General features: G+C 37.9%; 1 protein-coding gene across 2 annotated transcripts in view; it reads left to right on the top strand.

Moving 5' to 3' along the window:
• HOOK3 (hook microtubule tethering protein 3) overlaps positions 1-18,995 on the top strand; it is a 110,770-nt gene that overhangs the window by 50,971 nt on the left and 40,804 nt on the right. For both annotated transcript variants that reach the window (XM_036751640.1, XM_036751639.1), the window contains exons 8-10: positions 11,560-11,643; positions 12,936-13,099; positions 18,581-18,721. In XM_036751640.1, coding sequence (XP_036607535.1) covers positions 11,560-11,643; positions 12,936-13,099; positions 18,581-18,721 — 389 coding nt within the window. The remainder of the gene's footprint in view (positions 1-11,559; positions 11,644-12,935; positions 13,100-18,580; positions 18,722-18,995) is intronic.

Below are 18,995 nucleotides of genomic sequence, written 5' to 3'. Positions count from 1 at the left end.
CTTTATCTCTCTTTCCTTTAATCCCTTTGCCTTCTGTTTGCCCATTGCATAAGGTGTATTTCTGTACCCAGCTGGGTGTATATGTGTATTCTTCTCTTCTTTAACTAGTTCACATGAGAGTGAGGTTCAAGTGTTGCCTGCTCCCCCTACTACCGTCTCTTGTATAAATTCTTCTTTACACACCCGATTTATGTGAGATTATTTCCTCCATTCTTCCTTTCCCTCTCCTTTCTCCCAACGTGTTCCTCTTCCCTACTCTTTATTTGAGTTCATCAAAATACATCAGTCATTCAGAGGCCCTTTGTCCAGTTAGACTCTTTCTATGACCCCTGATGATGGTAGAGTTCTGTGGAGCTACGTGCATCATGTATTCATATAAGAATATAAACAGTTTAACCTTGTTTAGTCACTTATTATTTCTCACTCACATTTACCTTTTTATTTTTTCTTGACTCCTATTTGTATATTGAATTTTCTACGCAGTTCTCTCTTCGTCAGGAAATGCTTGCAAGTTCTCCATTTTGTTAATGGTTAAGGCTCCACTTTTTTTCTCCTATAGGATTAAATTCTGTTTTGCTGTGTAGGTTATTCTTGGTTCTAAGCCTGGATCTTTTGCCTTTGGAATATTGTGTTCCAAGTGGTGGCTGCTAAATCTTGTGTTAGCCTAACTTAGGTTGCTTGGTACTTGAATTGTTCTGTCTCCTTGTTCAAGTTTTTCTTTGACCTATAAGAGCTCTGAATTTTGGCAGTTATTTTTCTTAGAGGGAAAATCTTGTATTTTGAAATTTCAGGAGGTGACTGGTATTCTTTCAATTTCCACTTTGCCTAACATCTAGGCAGTTTCCTTTAATGATTTCTTTTAAAATTGTGTCTTAAGTTCTTTTTTGTTTGTTTGTTTATGGCTTTTAAGCAGTCCAGTAATTCTTAAATTATCCCTCCTTTGATCTGTTTTCCAGGTCAGTTGTTTTTCTCATGAAATACTTCATATTTTCTTATATCTTTTTCCATTTTTGGACTTTGTTTTATTATTTCTTAATGCATTAGCTTCCATTCGGCCAGTTCTAATTTTCAACGTATCTTTTTTGGGGGTTTTTTTAGGTTTTTTTGGAGGGGGGAAAGCAGGGCAACTGGAGTTAAGTGATTTGCCCAAGGTCACAGTTCTAATTTTCAGGTTTTTTTTTTCTTCAGTAAAGTTTTATACCTCTTGTTCTAAGCTTTTAATTCTCTTTTCACATCATTCTTCCCTAGTTCATACTACTTTTCCTGCTTTTCACCCATTTCATTTTTTAAATCATTTTTAGCTCTTAAAAATAAAAAACTTGGTTTAACTTTTCTAGGCATTCTTGTCCAAGCTGCATTTTATTCATAGATATTCTTGTGTTTGTGTCTTGTACCCTGTCACCATAAAGGCTGTTTTTGACGGCATTCTTTTTTTGGTTGCTCATTCTTCTAGCCTCTTTCTTGACTTTGGACTTTATGTTAGTGTTGGGCTCTGTGTGCTTCGGAGGAGGATGTTTGGCCTGATCTGCTCTCACAGCTCAGGCTGGGGGCCTGCAAGCCTTTAGTGCTCTCAAAGTGATGTGATCTGATGTGAAGTCTGTAATCTGTTCTCCTGGCAAGTTCTGACTCAGATTTGGGTCTTTCTGCTTGCCCTTGTTTGGGAGTTTCAGAAGACTGTTTTTGTACCCAGCTAGTAATACCTGCGAGGCAGCTCTGCAAGTTCAGTGACTAAACTACTGACCCTCCTGCCCTGGTTGTTTAACTACAGGCTTACAAGCTGGGCTAAAGGATAGAACTGAGGGTCACCGCTCTTGGGACCAGAGCCATACAGCTGTAGTTCGCTTCCAGAACGCATTCCTTTCTCATTACACTGCTAGGACCCACATTTGTGACTACTCCTCTCTGCCCTGTTAGGTGGCACCCATTCCTGTACCCATTGTTTGTTAAAGGGATCTCTTTCTGCCCCGTTGCTTCTTGCCCTGGTGTCCTCCCCATCTAGGCCCTCTGTCAGTCTCTGGGTGCTGGAAGTCTTGCTGTTGCTAGCCAGACCCCATACCCAGTGTCTGCAAACCTCTCTACCCTCCCTAAGCCACCTTGAGCTGGATATTTTTCTTGGTTTCCTTATGAAAATTTGGTCTGGTACATTTTCTATATCTTTCTCTATGAGTTGTGCTGGGTGGAATAGGCTAAAATGCTTCCTCCTACTCTGCCTCCTCTCAGCGTAAGGGGTTTTGCGGTCTGTTAATACCAATGTCTTTCAGTCGACTGGCCCAGAGAACTTTGATTAGAGAGTTCCATTACTATTTCAAGTTCACTCTCAGGAACTAAATCCATCTTTCTTGAATGCTTTATTTTACAAATGTAATATGTTAGCCATTTACTTTCTGATACTGTCATTTAGTCAATTTTGTACTTGTTAGCCTTGTGCAGGGTGTGGTATGTGTGTGTTTGTGTACATATGCTTTTGTGTTAAATGTTTAATTCTCTTAGTTAGACAGTCTGTTTTAATTGGCAGCTAGTTGGCACAGTATAGAGAGTACTGGACTTAGAATGATGAAGACCTCATTTTAAATCCAGTCTCAGACACTTAATTAGCTGTGTGACCTTAGGCAGATCCCTTAATCTTCCTATGATTGATTTACCTCATCTGTAAAACAGGGGTGATAATAACACCTACTTCCCAGGTTTGTTGTGAATATAAAATAATATTTGCAAACTTTAAAGCACTGTATTAATACTAGTTATTATTTAGTAATTGGGCATTAGATTGAATTACAAACTTGAGGTTCAGCCTTTTCTTTGAAAAATGTATTTATTTTAGGTTCTCGCCTAACCATTTTTTTTTTTTTACTGTGAATTTTGCTTTTCACATTAGAGCTTACCTGATCATAAGGAAAAGGGATCCAATAGCTCCTTCAGAAATGCAAGGAAACATCCCCAAGTCACCATCTAAAAGTGAGCTGGTAATTTTAGAACTTTGAGTTAAGATGTACTTGACTGTTAGACATAAGGTTAAGACTCAGGTAGAAATGAGTTATGGTTGCTAAACTTCAGGGGAAAATTTTTTTAAATAATTTTCCATCCATGAAAATCATAAAAGTATAAAATCTATGCCTAATGAATGACCTTTAATATAGTACATCATACCAAGCTAAAGCTTACTTGTTTCTCTCAATAAGTGGGCCTTTTCTTAATGCTGGATAGAACTCATTCTATATTCCTCCTTTCTCCATTGCCCTAATCTCCAATTAATTGGCTTCTTTGGGTACTCTCCCAAATCAAAATGCAACATAATATTCCCTTACGGTACAAAAACTCAGTCACATCTAATTTGGGCTCTTCTTCCCCAAATAGCCTTTTTATAGGGTCTGGATTTTTATTATTATACTGTCTATCTTCCTTTCAAAGATCTATCTCTCCCGAGCATTCAGTATTCTTTTTGTTATGGAAACAGACAATTCTTATTCTTGTACTGTGTTAGAAATTTGCCACCATGACCACAAAAGGAAAAACTGGAAAACACTGGCCCATATAGCTGATGAAAGATAAAGGAACAAGAAACTTAGAAGCTTTGTTCTTATTTCTCAGAACACAACTGCTTCATGTCTTTTCCTTTATTGTTGTTATAGTTGTTTTCAGTCTTGTCTGATTCTTTGTGACCCCATTTGTGGTTTTCTTAGCAAATATACTAGAGTGGTTTGCCATTTCCTTTTCCAACTCATTTTACAGATGAAGAAAGTGAGGCAAGCAGGGTTTCATGACTTGCCCAGGGTCGAATGGCTAGAATGTTTCTAAGGCTGGATTTGAACTCAGGAAGAGGAGTCTTCCTGACTTCGGTTCTGGCGCTCTATCCACTGTGCCACCAGTGGATATATCTTTGTCTAGGTGAAAATGAATTCTTTCCCCATTTCCTCAAGGACATTGCTTTTGGGTTGCTTTTGATAAATTACAAACACTTTTACTGATCCCAAGCTTCCCATGAAAGCAAAGACCCGTCTTTTGATATTTTATTGGTGTCGATGGTGGCTGAAAAGCAGGGACTTGCGTGAGCTCCCCGCCAGATCCCTCCAAAAAACTATAAAAAATGGCTCTGAAAAAATTCTGGAACTGCAGAACCCACAAAATAGCAGAGGGAAGCAGGGATCTAGCCCAGGACAGCCTGGATGGTCGCTGGATGAGGTCTATTCCACACGGAGCAGAGGGGAGTGGAGCTCAGCATGGGCGGCGGCAGGACCAACCAGACCAGCAGCAGGCTGGAACAAGCCCTAGCGCCCTGAATCAGTGAGCCGTGGCAGTTACCAGACTTCTTAACCCACAAACACCAAAGACAACAGAGAAGGTTAGTGGGAAAAGCTGCGGGGGACAGAGTTCACTTTGGCCACCGCCCCAGGGGCAGCGGGGGAGGTGCAGCTACAGAACTACAGCTGCAGTTACTTCCGGCCTCAGGCCCACGTGGTGGGAGGAATTAAGTGGCGGATCAGAGCAGGAGTGCAGAGCCTGCTTAAGATTTGCGCCAGGTCCGGATTGGTGGTTCTTGAGGAAGGAGGAGTGCTGGTGTGGCAGAGCTGGCTGTATAGAAATAGCTCTGAAATCAACAGTGCATCCTCTCAAGCTTGGAACAAAGTACTCTTTGCTCTACAAGCAGTCGTACCCCGACGAAAAACTCAGGGGTCAAGTAAGTTGGCTGGGAACATGGCCAGGCAGCAAAAACGCACTCAGATTCAGTCTCAGACTTTGAAATCTTTCTTTGGTGACAAAGAAGACCAAAACATACAACCTAAAGAAGTCAACAAAGTCCAAGAACCTACACCAAAAGCCTCCAAGAAAAACATGAACTGGTCTCAGGCTATGGAAGAGCTCAAAAAGGATTTGGAAAAGCAAGTTAGAGAAGTAGAGGAAAAATTGGGAAGAGAAATGAGAAGGATGCAAGAAAACCATGAAAAACAAGTCAGTGACTTGCTAAAGGAGACCCAAAAAAATATTGAAGAAAACGACACTTTAAAAAGTAGACTAACTCAGATGGCAAAAGAGCTCCAAAAAGCCAATGAGGAGAAGAATGCCTTGAAAGGCAGAATTAACCAAATGGAAAAGGAAGTCCAAAAGACCACTGAAGAAAATACTACCTTAAAATGAAATTGGAACAAGTGGAAGCTAGTGACTTTATGAGAAATCAAGATATTATAAAACAGAACCAAAGGAATGAAAAAGTGGACGACAATGTCAAATATCTCATTGGAAAAACCACTGACCTGGAAAATAGATCCAGGAGAGATAATTTAAAAATTATTGGACTACCTGAAAGCCGTGATCAAAAAAAGAGCCTAGATATCATCTTTCAAGAAATTCTCAAGGAGAATTGCCCTGATATTCTAGAGCCAGAGGGTAAAATAGAAATTGAGAGAATTCACCAATCGCCTCCTCAAATAGATCCCAAAAAGAAAACTCCTAGGCGCATTGTCGCCAAATTCCAGAGCTCCTAGGTCAAGGAGAAAATACTGCAAGCAGCCAGAAAGAAACAATTTGAGTATTGTGGAAAAACAATCAGGATAACACAGGATCTGACAGCTTCCACATTAAGGGACTGAAGGGCTTGGAATACAATATTCCGGAGGTCAATGGAGCTAGGATTAACACCAAGAATCACCTACCCAGCAAAACTGAGTATCATGCTCCAAGGCAAAATATGGATTTTCAATAAAATAGAGGACTTTCAAGTTTTCTCAGCGAAAAGACCAGAGCTGAATAGAAAATTTGACTTTCAAACACAAGAATCAAGAGAAGCATGAAAAGATAAACAAGAAAGAGAAATCATAAGAGACTTAATAAAGTTGAACTGTTTTGTTTACATTCCTACATGGAAAGATGATCTGTATGATTCATGAGACCTCAATATCATAGTAGCTGAAAGGAATATGCATATATATATGTATGTATGTATGTGTGTGTGTGTATACATATATATACATATGTGTGTGTTTATGTATATATGTAGGTGTGTATATATATGTATGTATATACACACACACAGGGCACAGGGTGAGTTGAATATGAAGGGATGATATCTAAAAAAATAAAATCAAATTAAGGGATAAAAGAGGAATATATTGAGAGAGGGAGAAAGGGAGAGATCGAATGGGGTAAATTATCTTGCGTAAAAGTGGCAAGAAAAAGCGGTTCTCTAGGAAGGGAAGAGGGGGCAGGTGAGGAGGAATGAGTAAATCTTACTCTCATCAGATTTGACCTGAGGAGGGAATACCATACACACTGAATTGGGTATCTTACCCCACAGGAAAGAAGGAGGAAGAAGATAAAAAAAGGGGGGAGGGTAGATGGGGGGAGGAGGCAATCAAAAACACTTTTGAAAAGGGATAGGGTCAAGGGAGAAAATTCAATAAAGGGGGATAGGTTAGGAGGGAGCAAAACATAGTTAATCTTTCACAACATGAGTATTGTGGAAGGGTTTTACATAATGATATGCATATGGCCTATGTTGAATTGCTTGCCTTCTTAGGGAGGGTGGGTGGGGAGGGAAGAGGGAAGAGAATTTGGAACTCAAAGTTTTAAAAACAGACGTTTAAAAACAACAACAAAGAAAGTTTTTGCATGCAACTAGGAAATACGATACACAGGAAATGGGGCATAGAAATTTATCTTGCCCTACAAGAGAAGAAGGGAAAGGGGGATGGGAGGGGAGTGGGGTGACAGATGGGAGGGCTGACTGGGGAATGGTGCAACCAGAATATATGCCATCTTGGAGTAGCCAGGAGGGTAGAAATGGGGAGAAAGTTTGTAATTCAAGCTCTTGTGAAAATCGGTGCTGAAAACTAAATATATTAAATAAATTAAATAAAAAGGTATAATGTAAAAAAAAATATTTTATTGGTGTCGTTATAGGGAAGTAAGACATAAAATGCGACAGGTTCCAAGGAATGAAAACTGTCTCACATAAAGTAGTGGAAAGGCCATGGGGATTTGAAGGGAGTGACAGTATATAACAAATGAGAATCTTCCGAACGTAAAGGATTAAAGAACAGTATTAAAGAATTTTATGAAAGGAGCTTATATGGAAAAAACGAAAGATGCCAAGTATGTAGCCAAGTTGTTCCACTGGTTTCCTCAAAATGTCACAGGAGTCGAGAAGTACCTCTAGCACCTCCGGCGAACTCCCTTTGGTTACCTCATGGGAGGGCAGGGACAGAGATGGGATGGATGAGCAGGCATAGGTGGGTTGTGACCTGCAGAGCTGGAGGGAACTCCCAGATGGGTTAGATAAAAGACCCATTTAAGTGAGCATCATTTTAAAAGTTTACTGATTGAAGGGACCTTAAGAATCCTCATTGCAATCCTCTGCTTTTATAGATGAGGAAACAGGCCTCTAAAGGTAAGGTGATGTCTGCTGTGTGCAAACCACTATACTAGGTACTGGGGGGAATGGACAGTTTAGAGAAGATGGAATCTGTCTTTGTAGAATTTACAATCTAGTAGGGCAATACAACACAGATACCTGTGTTGTGCAGGATATTGTATGATAAGTATGTTAAAGAGGCATAGAAAAAAGCTATGTGTTGTGAAGACAGTTAAGTGAAAAATAGGATAATTTATTCCTAACAGGTAGTTCCACAAAATAGTTGAGTTAGTTAGAAAGCATTATTAAGTATTTACTATGTACCAAGCACTCTGCTAAGCCCTGGGGATACAAAGAAAGGCAAAAACAGTCCTTGTTCTTAAGGATTTCACCTGATTAGGGAAAGAAAACATAAATAGGTTTATAAAAGATACATAGTAGTCAGTGTTTTATTCATTAAGTGTCTGCCCTCAAAGAATTTACAAATCTAATGGAGGAAGACATTACACAAAAGGAAGCTGAAAAGTACAGGGGAAGTTCCTGGTGAGTGGCATGATGGAAAACCAAAAGCAATTCAGCTAGTGGGAAATACACAGAGTAAATCAGTCATCAAGCAATTATTAAGTATCTACTATGTTCCTGGCATTGTGAAACATCAAGCAATCCCTATTCACAAGGAACTTCTAAGTGTGTACTGAATAAATTTCAAGAAAATAAATACAATTTGGCTAAATAAAAGACAATCTGAGAAGGTGGGCCCTAACAGTTAAGGGGATCAAAAGTGGCTTGCACATCAAAGGTGATGTTTGGGCTGTGTTTTGAGGGGTGAGAGGAATTCTGTGAAACCTGAGTTGGGGAGCAAATAAGTTCCAGATAATAGGGAACACAGAAGACCATTTAGGCTAGAATTCACTTGTGAGGAGGGGAAAGATGCAGCTCAAAGGGGAAGGCACTCCCAGCTGGGGAAGGAGAAGTAGTGCCACAACAACCTTCTACAGAAGGAGGAGTTTAAGCTGAGATTTAAGAAAAACCAGAGAAAGTTTTTAAAAGTTTTAAGAAAAACCAGTGGCAGAAGGGAAAGCATTTCGGCATGAAGATTTTATATGCCATAGGACTTTATGTTTGATCTTTTAGGTTATGGGGAGCCCCTAGAATTTATTAAATAGCAACATGATCAGACCCACATTTTAGGAAAATAATAACTAATTGGAGCATGAATTGAGGTGGGAAAAGACTTGAAACAAGAAAACCAGTTAGAAGACTAATGAAATAATCCAGGGGAGAATTAATTAGTTACTGAAGTAAGGTGGTGACTGTGAGTAGAGAGAAGAGAGCCTACCTAAGAGACAACAGTCAAGACAGAAATTTCAAGGTTTGACAATAAATTGGAGAATTCTTTCATTAATAAAATAGGATTAAACACTTTCCAGAAATCAGTGATTTCCACCATTGAAAAAATGAAGCATGGGGCAAAGCTAGATGGTGAAGCAGATAGAGTACCAGCCTTGGAGTCAGGAGGACCCGAGTTCAAATTCGGCCTTGTATACTTCCTAGGTGTGAGACCTGGGCAAGTTACTTAACCCCAATTGCCTATCCCTCCACCCCACAAGAAAAGAGAGAATTGAAGCCCAGAGAGGTTGGTTCTATTTTTTGAGCTCCAAGTAATAATAAAGACATTTTAGAAACAATTCTAACAAATTTAGCCGAATTCTTAAATTCAAAGGATAATGACAGTGGCTAACATTTTTAAAGTCCTTTATATTATCTTATTTGAGCCTCACCACAAACTTGTGAGGTAAGTATTATCATTATCACCATTTTATAGATTAAAAAACGACAGAACAAGGTAAGTGAGGCAGGATTTAAACTCGGGTCTTACTGACTTGTTTTCAAAGGGCAGCATTAGTAATTTCAAGAAACTTGAGTGACCTAGTCCTAATGCTTCCATTAATTTCTTTAGGGTAGATACCTAACTTCACAAGTTTAGGCCTTTGTCCTCATCTATAAAATGAAAAGGTTGGAATTGGTGATCTCCAAGGATGCATCTAGTTTCAATATCCTTGATTCTAAAGTAATTCGCTCTTTGGACTGAGGGAGTGGGGAAGAGGGACAGGTAGGGAAGGGAGTTTTGTTTTTACATATATAGACTCATGGGATTCTGTTTTCACCTGAATATGCAGTTAATGAGCATTAAGATAGGTGATACTCATTGGAAATACTTTCTTTCTTTCATATTTTGGTTCTATGAGCTTACATTTGCAGTAAGAAGTATAGGCATAATCATCATAGGACCCAAGTATTCCCAGTTGCAAGAATTAGTTCAGTAAACATATAATAAGTACCTCTTTCAAAATACTAGGGTACTACAATAAAAAGAAAACAAGTGGTCCCCAGACTTCACACAGTATCTTCTTATCTCCTGCATCCTGATTTAGGGCTTAAAAATTAGATTCAGAATCAAGTGATTCTTCATAATTTACTAATCACTTTGTTTCCTAGGAAGAAATTTTCTCGTGCATGAAGTGTGAGTTCCAAGCTTTTTTAACTACTTAGAGCTTTCCTGAGTATTTCATAAGAGTATTTCCATAATACACATTTATATAGTGCTTCATTGGAACAAAATAAGTAACTTCTCATTTAATATTACAGCAACCGTTTGAGAAGGGTTGGAAGTACTAACCACTTCCATTTTACACATGAGATAATAAGCTTAGAGAAGAGTGACTTGTTTAGAGTCAGACAGCTAATAAGTGACACGACCAGGATTTCAGAGAAGGATTTCCTTCTGACTTGAAATCTTGTGTTTTCACTCATTTCAGCTGAAAACAGGCTTTGTGTGGTCAGATTATCCTGAGGAAGGGAATTTTTGGTATTTCGCTTAAAAGCAACTATTTCTGAGGAATTTTGAGAACTGACTAGTAGTTAATAAATCTATTTGAGGTAGTTTGTAAATAACTGCCTGTAGATATCTCTGGACATTAGGCCAAAATTTATTTTTCTAATAGTTGTTTTTTCCAGTTTTCTTAAAAAAAAAACAAAACAGCAAAGACTCATGGCAGCTTTTTTCCTGCACTGGAATCTTAACGATTTGTCAGTAGCTGTTAGAGGTTAAGTGATTTGCCATTTTTATTTAACAAGATAAGTGTCAGAGCCAGGATTGAATCCACAACTTCCAGCACTTTATCCAGGGTACCACATTGCCTCGATCTTTATAAAATAAGTGTAAAAATACCCAACGTTACAAAGTTTACCCAGCATTAGATTTTTAGGCAAAACATGGGCCAGTTATTGAAGAGAGAGGAAAAAAACATGCCTTTAGTGTTTTTCTAGTTATGTTATAGAGGTCTCCTCCTCACTCATATTTGTACAAAGAAGTAGTGGGCATTCACATAGTTGGGTGTTTTATTGCTCTATCAGTAAAGGAAGGTGATTCTTTAACTAATCACAATCTCACCCCAAGATGTTCCAAGTTGGAGCTAGGGTCTGAAATCTTTAATAAAGTCTAAACTTAGTTCTTTGTTTTACATCATTTGAAAACACATAGACCTTTGGAACGGGCAAGAAAAGTCAGAAGGGCAAAGTAGTTGACTTTAGGGAGAAGTGGAAATAGCTTTGCTTTTCTGCCTTCTCCTTGCCTTTTGCTTCCTACCCCTAGATTTTCCTGTCTCTGTTGTCATTTTCTTTGTCATATTCTGAATGTTTCTTCAAGAAAAATACACTCATTGTAGACTTGATATATCATGTAGACTTGAGCTGTTGTTGATATTCCCACATTTTATACAGTTTCTCGTGGTTTGTTTGAAAGTTGAGTACGTGGCCATGCTTCCATAGATACTTGGGTGGGTAGAATAAAATGCCTTTAGTATAATTTTATTTTTGTAGTTTTGACTTAGCTGTAGTGTAAGTAAATATGAAGCATAATTCATGAATGTCCTATTATGTTTTTATTGTCAGAGTAAAAGCAAAATAAGTTACAAATGTTTTTGATTAAAAAAAAGATTCATTAGAAAGTTGAAATAAGATTAAGAGGGTAGAAAAATGAGACTTAATCCTAAATAAAATAATTAAACTTATAAACTCTTGCTTACCAAAAAAATGGTTTAATTTCAGAAATGAGGAGGAAAACATTTCTGGTAGAGGACTCTTTTGAATCCCAGTTTATCCCATTTGATTCTAATGATTGAATATTTTTTTTCAACTTTGTGTTTAACTAGTTGAAGAAAACTACAGAGGAACTGAATGAAGCTTTGGCAGCAAAAGAAGAGATTGCACAGAGGTGCCATGAGTTAGACATGCAGGTAAAGATTCTGCTGGAGCGTACCATCAACTTTTGTGAGAAGATTGTAGCAACACTTTAAATTAACCCTAATGAACATTGGGTAGAAGTTTGCTTTAGGTTCAATATGAGGAAACACTTCCTAACAAGTAGACCTATCCAGAAATAGACTGTGCTATCTCAGGGGGTCTCCATCTCTAGTGTTCACACTGGAGGTTTTTTAAGCAAAGCCTCTGAAACCACTTATATGTGTTACAGAAGAGATTCACATTCAGGATTAGGTTTGACTACATGACTTCTGAATTCTCCTCCAACTTTGAAATTCCATGATTGGTGGTCTCAGTCCTATGTAATGTGCTTTTTTCCTTTCCTTCCTTGGGATACGTATGGTATTTCTACTTCAGTGGAATGAAATTCTCCCCACCTTCTACTCTGCTTATTCAGTTTTACAATAAAAAGTTACATATTTAAGTATTCAGACTTAACTTGTGATTTATTTATCACATGTTCATATGGATAGATTCAGGCTCTTTCCCCATGCCTTCTCACTGCATGTACAAATCTTCCACAGGATATTTACACAGTGTGTATAGTCCTTACAACTTTTTACATAGTCGTAAGGAGTTTGTGGGGGGGGTGGGGTCCTTTGTTCTACTTTTTCCCTGATATTTAAAATAATAATAATAGCTACCACTTAGGTAGTGCTTTAAATATATTATCTCATTTTACTCTTACAGTAACCCTAAGATGTATGTGTTATTATTTCCATTTTGCAAATGGAGAAACTAAAACCCAGGAAGGCTAAATGACTTGTCTACATTCACGTAGCTAATAAATTTTCTGAGACATGACTTGAACTCAGGTCTTCCTGATTCCAAGTGCAGTACTCTATCCACCAAGCCACATACTCCCACTACATTAACTGGACTACTCCATTAACACTAGTCTTCAAGTATATTACTATTAATTGATGCTACTGCAGTATGGATGAAATAGCTTCATAGTTGGTCTTCAAATAGCCATGCAGTATAATGGAAGATGCTTTACACTCAGGGAAAACCCAAATTCAGATACAGGCTGGACCTCAATAATAAGTAGGTGTGTGTGACCCTGGACAAATTCTTTAACCTCTTGATTTCAGTTTCCTTACAAAGGCAGCTATCACGTCCCCTCTTAAATGTATTCTTCTCCTAGGCCAATATCCCTGGTTCATGCAATCTGTTCTCCTATGACATTTTCTTAAGGCCTCTCACCATATTATCATAATGATACTGCATTTGAAACTTATATTTATCTTCCTTTTTGCTTTACTAGGTTGCAGCATTGCAAGAAGAAAAAAGTAGTTTACTTGCAGAAAATCAGATATTAATGGAAAGATTAAACCAATCTGATTCAATAGAAGATCCCAACAGTCCAGCTGGCCGAAGACATCTTCAGCTACAGACTCAACTGGAGCAGCTCCAAGAGGAAACATTCAGGTAAAAAAAGGCCAGGGGGTGGGGGGGAATGTTGGGAGGCAAGGGTATTTATTTGATTTTTATCTCTGTAGGGAGCTCTTGATAAGTAATAGATGATAAATGATCTGTGAAAAGCGGTATATGAAAATGATCTATGAAAGGCGATATTGTAGGAATTCAGAGGAGGAAGAGAGCACGTATAATAAGAAAAGGTACTGGACACAATTAGGGGTACTTCAGCAGTTTTCCCTAGTTTCTAATTCCTTCATTTGGTGTGAAATATCTCTCCATATGAGTTATTGTGTTGTAATTGAAATGTCAGCACTAATGAGTGGGAAAGGAAACTCTTACACAAGACTTACATGTCCAGAGGAGATTTATTTAAAACTGTTATTCACAGCTATCTGGGGATGGGAGTGGAATGCTACAGGCCTCCAAATATGCATGTGAATTGGAGTGCTAATAAAGCAGTTCTATGGGTTGGGGTCATATGGGAGTTCAAAAGATGACTTCCCAGCTTTCCCATTTCGTATAGGAGAAAACTCATCTCTGATGGCTATTAGAGATGCTCCTTTCTTTTGGGGCATTCCAGAATGTTAATTAGTAGGGAAAGGGGTTTAATCTGCAGCCTCTTCTTCCAGATCTACACTTTAGAATCTTTTGAGTGCACTGATTTGCTAAGGGTGAATGAGGGTATGAGAAGGGCATGTTCTTTGAGTCACTTAAGTTTAACTAATCACAGAAACATTGGAGGGTCCTGTGTGTGAAGCAGCATGCCAGGGGGTTGTTTGGGTCCATAAGAATACATTTTCTATGAGGTTATTATTGAGCAAAGAAAAAAGACCTTGTCTCTTGGTTTTAGAGGTGAAAGCAAAAAGTGAAGGAGGAGAGCCAGCAGAATGGTCTGGAATTATTCTTTAAGTGAGGAATTAAGGGCTTATAGAGAGTTTTCCATGGGATTTTTAATATGAAATGCTAATTCATTTTCCAAAAATGAGAAGCTTCCAAAATACAAATATTTTAAGGAGATAAATACAGCATTTATTAATACCACTATCTATAAATGTATGTATTCAGTAGCAAGCAGTATTCATTTATATTTCTCAGAGGAAAGAAGCATTTGCAGCCACATAATTCTAGAAAGCAAAACCATACCCTTATGCAATAATTAGAACAGTATAGAACTATAAAGATCACATGTTAATGAGAGCATTGTAGTAGTTAAAGTTATATTGGCGCTGACACAAGGACATAGGTATGTAAAATCTCTTGTATATGATGTGCTTTCAGGTTGCCATCATTCACAATAACAGCATCCATCATAGTCCCATTAAAGAACGGGCACTCTCCTTTCTTCCTTGTCCTTTTGGGCACTGTGTTGCATTTCACTTCGATTCCTAAAGGAATTTCTTGTTCTTAGCAATCTGTACAACAAAAAGCTCTTTTTTAGCCTTTTCTTCTTCCAGATTCTCTACTATACTATACACCCCAACCAAACTGAATTCAGTTCAATTCAACAAACATTTATTAAGCATGTATTTTATGTAAGACACTATGTTAAGCACTGAAGATTGAAAAATGGCATTTCCTGGACTTATTTTACAATCTACAAAATTTGCAGCTTTTTAGTAGAGGTTGAAAAATAGGGTAAAATGGTACATACTCAAAAAAGTATGATTGAGAGGCAGCATGGTATATTGGAAAGAGCCCTGGATCTTTAGTCAAAACACTTGTGTTCAAACATCAGCTCTGCTACTTGCTGTGTGACTTTAGGTAAGACTTATTTAACCTCTCTGGGCCTCAATTTCCTCATCTTTGAAATGATAGGGTTGGACTGATTACCTAAGGTCTCTTCTAAATTTATTCAATTCAGTTGACATTTATTAAGCACACTATGTGCTAGGCACTGTGCTAAGCACTAGGGAACAAATAAGAAAAAAGACAATTTCTGCCTTCAAGAAAACTTAAAATCTAATGGGAGAAGATGCACAGAAGGAAACTGGAAAGACAAGAGGCAGGGGGAAGGAGTGGAGTGTTTAGATACCAGGGAATATGATGTTCTTGAGAGTTCAAACCAAGCAGAGCTGCTGATGGAAATTGGAGAGTAAGCTGGAAAAGACCAGTTTCCAGCCCTCCAGTCAGAGGAGAGGAGGCTAAGGAAGGTGTTCGATGTCCAAAGCTGAGTCACTCAGCTAAATCTGGGAACCTCTAAATGTGATAGGGAAAAGGAGTATCATGGTAAAATAAGTATCTTGCTCATAAGCAAGCCAGTAGAATTTTATTAAATGAAGACTGAAAACACAAACGTGTTTCTTTTAAGACAGACAGACAGAGACACACACACACACACACACACACTCTCTCTCTCTCTCTCTCTCTCTCTCTCTCTCTCACGCTCACACTCTTAATGCCCCTTAAAACAGTAACTTTATTAAATGAAGACTGAAAACGCAAATATGTTTCTTTTAAGACAGACACACACACACACACACACACACACACTCTCACACATTCACACTCACACTCTTAATGCCCCTTAAAAGAGGAGCTTTATGAAACGAAGACTGAAAACACAAATATATTTCTTTTTAAGAAAGACACACACACACACACACTTAATGCCCCTTCTCTCTCCCCCCCAGGAATAGTAGCAACTAGCTTCCTTTCATTTTAACTTTGTCAAGTGAGCTAATCTACATTTTCAGAAATAAGACTTGCCTGTTTTATCAGCCTTGGAATCAAGGACAGGAGGAACAAGGGCTTAAAGGAATTGAGATGAAGGAAAATGTGGCTTCCTGTTTTAGCTGAAATAGAGGTCTATTTCCAATGTGGTCTACTCATGTCAAAGCCCTCCTCTACACAGAAATGATACAGACCAAGTTTCACTCCTGACTCCTGATAAAGGACCCATCCTCCTTTATACATGGCTTATCCTTTCCTACCTTTATTCATGCTCTTCCCTATACCTAGAATTTTCTACCTCTTCCCTCCAAGTCACCACCTCATCCACCCACTCGCATATTTCTGAAGGTCATTTCTGGACATCTTGTCAAACCTGACACTCCCTCCCCCACTAAGCTTTCCCAGGGACACTGAGGTTGTAGTGGCCTTTTCTAATTTACTTTCTTGGGTTTTTTTTTTCCCAGTTCTCATACATTTTTGCACTTTAGCAATGATACTTTGTTAGTTTTAGTTTTAAAATTAATTGTATCTCCACACTCAATTCTGTACTCTTTTAAGTCAGAAACTAATTTTCGTGTGTTCCTCTCCACCCTCCACTTCAGCACCTTGTTGCACAATTATATGCTTAATATTTGTTGAGTTGAACTGCGGGAAGAATGATGAAAAGACCTCACACCTCATCTGAAGTATGGGTCAGGTTTGCTCATTACTTCTCTCTATACCTTTTATACAAGATATATCTATGCTCATTATAGATACATATATAGATATAGATACCCTATCTCTATCTTTTATAGATATTACCTAGGTATACCTTCTGTCAACACCAAGACTTCTTGTCTGTCTGTGTTGTAGCCAAATTGAGGTGTCTGCATCTCTGTGCCATAATAGTGTTTAATCCCCATCATGAAAAGGGTGTGTGAAATAGTCTATGAGTCCTTTGTAAAGGACCTAAGAAGATTACCTTCCTTAGTCCTAGCTCCAGGGAGGCTTTAACTCTAAACCTATGATCTTTATCATATGTCTTTTAAATATGATGAACCCATCTTCCAAACCTGGGCTCAAATCCCAGCTCTAACATTTATTGACTTCAAGTCACTTAACATCTTTTCTTCCCCACCCCAACTCCATTTCCCCATTTGTAAGATAAAAATAATAATATATAGGCCAGCAAGGTTTTGGTGAGAAAAGTTGTACAATATAAACAGTAATTGACAGTGCTTTAAAGTTTGTACAGGAACTTATATACTTCATCTCATTTAAGACTCATAACAACCCTGTTAAGTGAGTCAATTATTATCCCAGTTTAACAGATGAAGAAACTGAGGTGACTTAGCCAGTAAGTTTAGCCAGATGCAGGATTTGAACTCAGTTCTTTCTAAGTCCTGTCCTCTGTGGAGTTTTTATTACTATTAATGACAAAAGTGTCAACTGCCCTATTAAGATTCATTGTGCATATTGGATAGAAAATTGGCTCCCAAACTAGGAATCATCTGGGTTTAAGTCTTGTCTCTAACACACAACTAGATGTGTGGCCCTGGGGAAGTCACTTAACCCCTTAGTGCCCTAGACAACTCTCTAAAACTAAAATAAAAGTGGCATGTTACTAGAGGAAGTTTTCAGGGAGTTTCCTATCCTTATCCTATAACATATAACAATTAACAGTAAATTCTAGTATTATTTCAGCCATATTGCTTCTATGATGTCTAAAGAAAATGTGAAATAATTTTAGATTTTCATTGCAAAGCAAATAAAGGTTTTATGCAGCCAGACACATAGTAAATGGTGAGTGCTGGTGATACAAATACAAGCAAAAAGAAAAAAACAAACCCTGTACTCAAGGAGCTTATATTCTAAAGGGAGAAGACTACACATAAAAGGGCACTGAAAATCTGGAGGGGAAGAAGACTTAAATATGGGCTAGGACAGTCCTAGAGAATCACAGGCACACCCTGAAGGGAAATGAAGTATGACCAGTTGGGGCCCATCAACAAAATGGAGGTTCTGGGAAAGGGGCTTACCTATGGGAGAAGGGCGCTGTCATGACAGAGAGATGTATCAAGGTTAGAAGGCAGCTGAGTCATGGTGGTGAAATCCAGAGAGTTAGAAGCATAGCCAGAAAGGGAAATGACTTATTTGCTCCCAGAGAGACATCTGAAAGAACATATTTTTAAATAGATTAAGGAAGCAAATATTTTCTTTTCACTTAATATTTACATTTTTTAACATTTTTTGTTAAAATATACTATGTTTTATAAATATATATGTTCTATTGATTCACCATTAGGCACATGAATCCCACTCCCAGAGTTCTCTTTAAGATGCACGTTACAGTAGTACTCTGATTTCATAACTTTGATTATGTATCATAGTCGTGTCAAGATTAGACTTGGTAGTTAAAATTTTCCTTTAACATCATGTAGCTTGAAGGGAATACTTTGAAGATAAAGTGTTATCCATATATTCCTCTCCAGGACAATTTTCTGTTTAAAATTAAATTGAAAGTCTTGAGGAAAATACTATTAAATATCTAACTTTGAAACATATATATTCTGCCATTCAAGAGCAGTAATTTAATTGATCTAAACCCATTTTGTTCCAATAGCATCTCTTTTCATATTTGCTGGTAAAAGTGTAAGAAATTCATCTTTGACCATGGAGTAGGGAAAGATTTTGAGGAAAGGTTTTTTTCCCCCTTCCTTCCTTTCCCCATGTAGGTGCTTGTAAATGTTAAATTGAATTGAATTATAGTTTTCTACTATGGTCAAAGGAAATTTTGGGAAGTAAATAGTGTTTAGTTTATTTCGTCTTGATTTCCAGACTAGAAGCAGCCAAAGACGATTATCGAATACGCTGTGAAGAATTGGACAAAGAAATCTCTGAACTCCGGCAACAAAATGAAGAACTAACCACTTTAGCGGATGAAGCTCAGTCTTTGAAAGATGAAATAGATGTTCTTAGGTAAACAGCCTTTTTCAGTCCTGTAGAAACTTAGAACCTTTTAATCAGTTGGGATCTTGACCAACGACCAAGTCTTATCCATTGAGTTTGTAAGTGCATACTTCGTGCTCATCATTGGACAGCGTTCTAGATTTGAACCTGGGCTGGGGAAATAAAAAAGGAGTATTTGCCACAGTTAATTCCTTAGGTCTTATACAGGAATAAAAAGACATTCCTAAAATAGAGACTAATCCAAGGCAGTTTGGAATTACCCTTGGCAGCCAAGAAAAAGAAA

This window comes from Trichosurus vulpecula, chromosome 3, assembly GCF_011100635.1.
Source record: "Trichosurus vulpecula isolate mTriVul1 chromosome 3, mTriVul1.pri, whole genome shotgun sequence".
Classification (NCBI taxonomy): Eukaryota; Metazoa; Chordata; class Mammalia; order Diprotodontia; family Phalangeridae; genus Trichosurus; species Trichosurus vulpecula.
The sequence above is the reverse complement of the archived record's forward strand: the minus strand, read 5'-3'. Positions and strand labels throughout refer to the sequence as shown.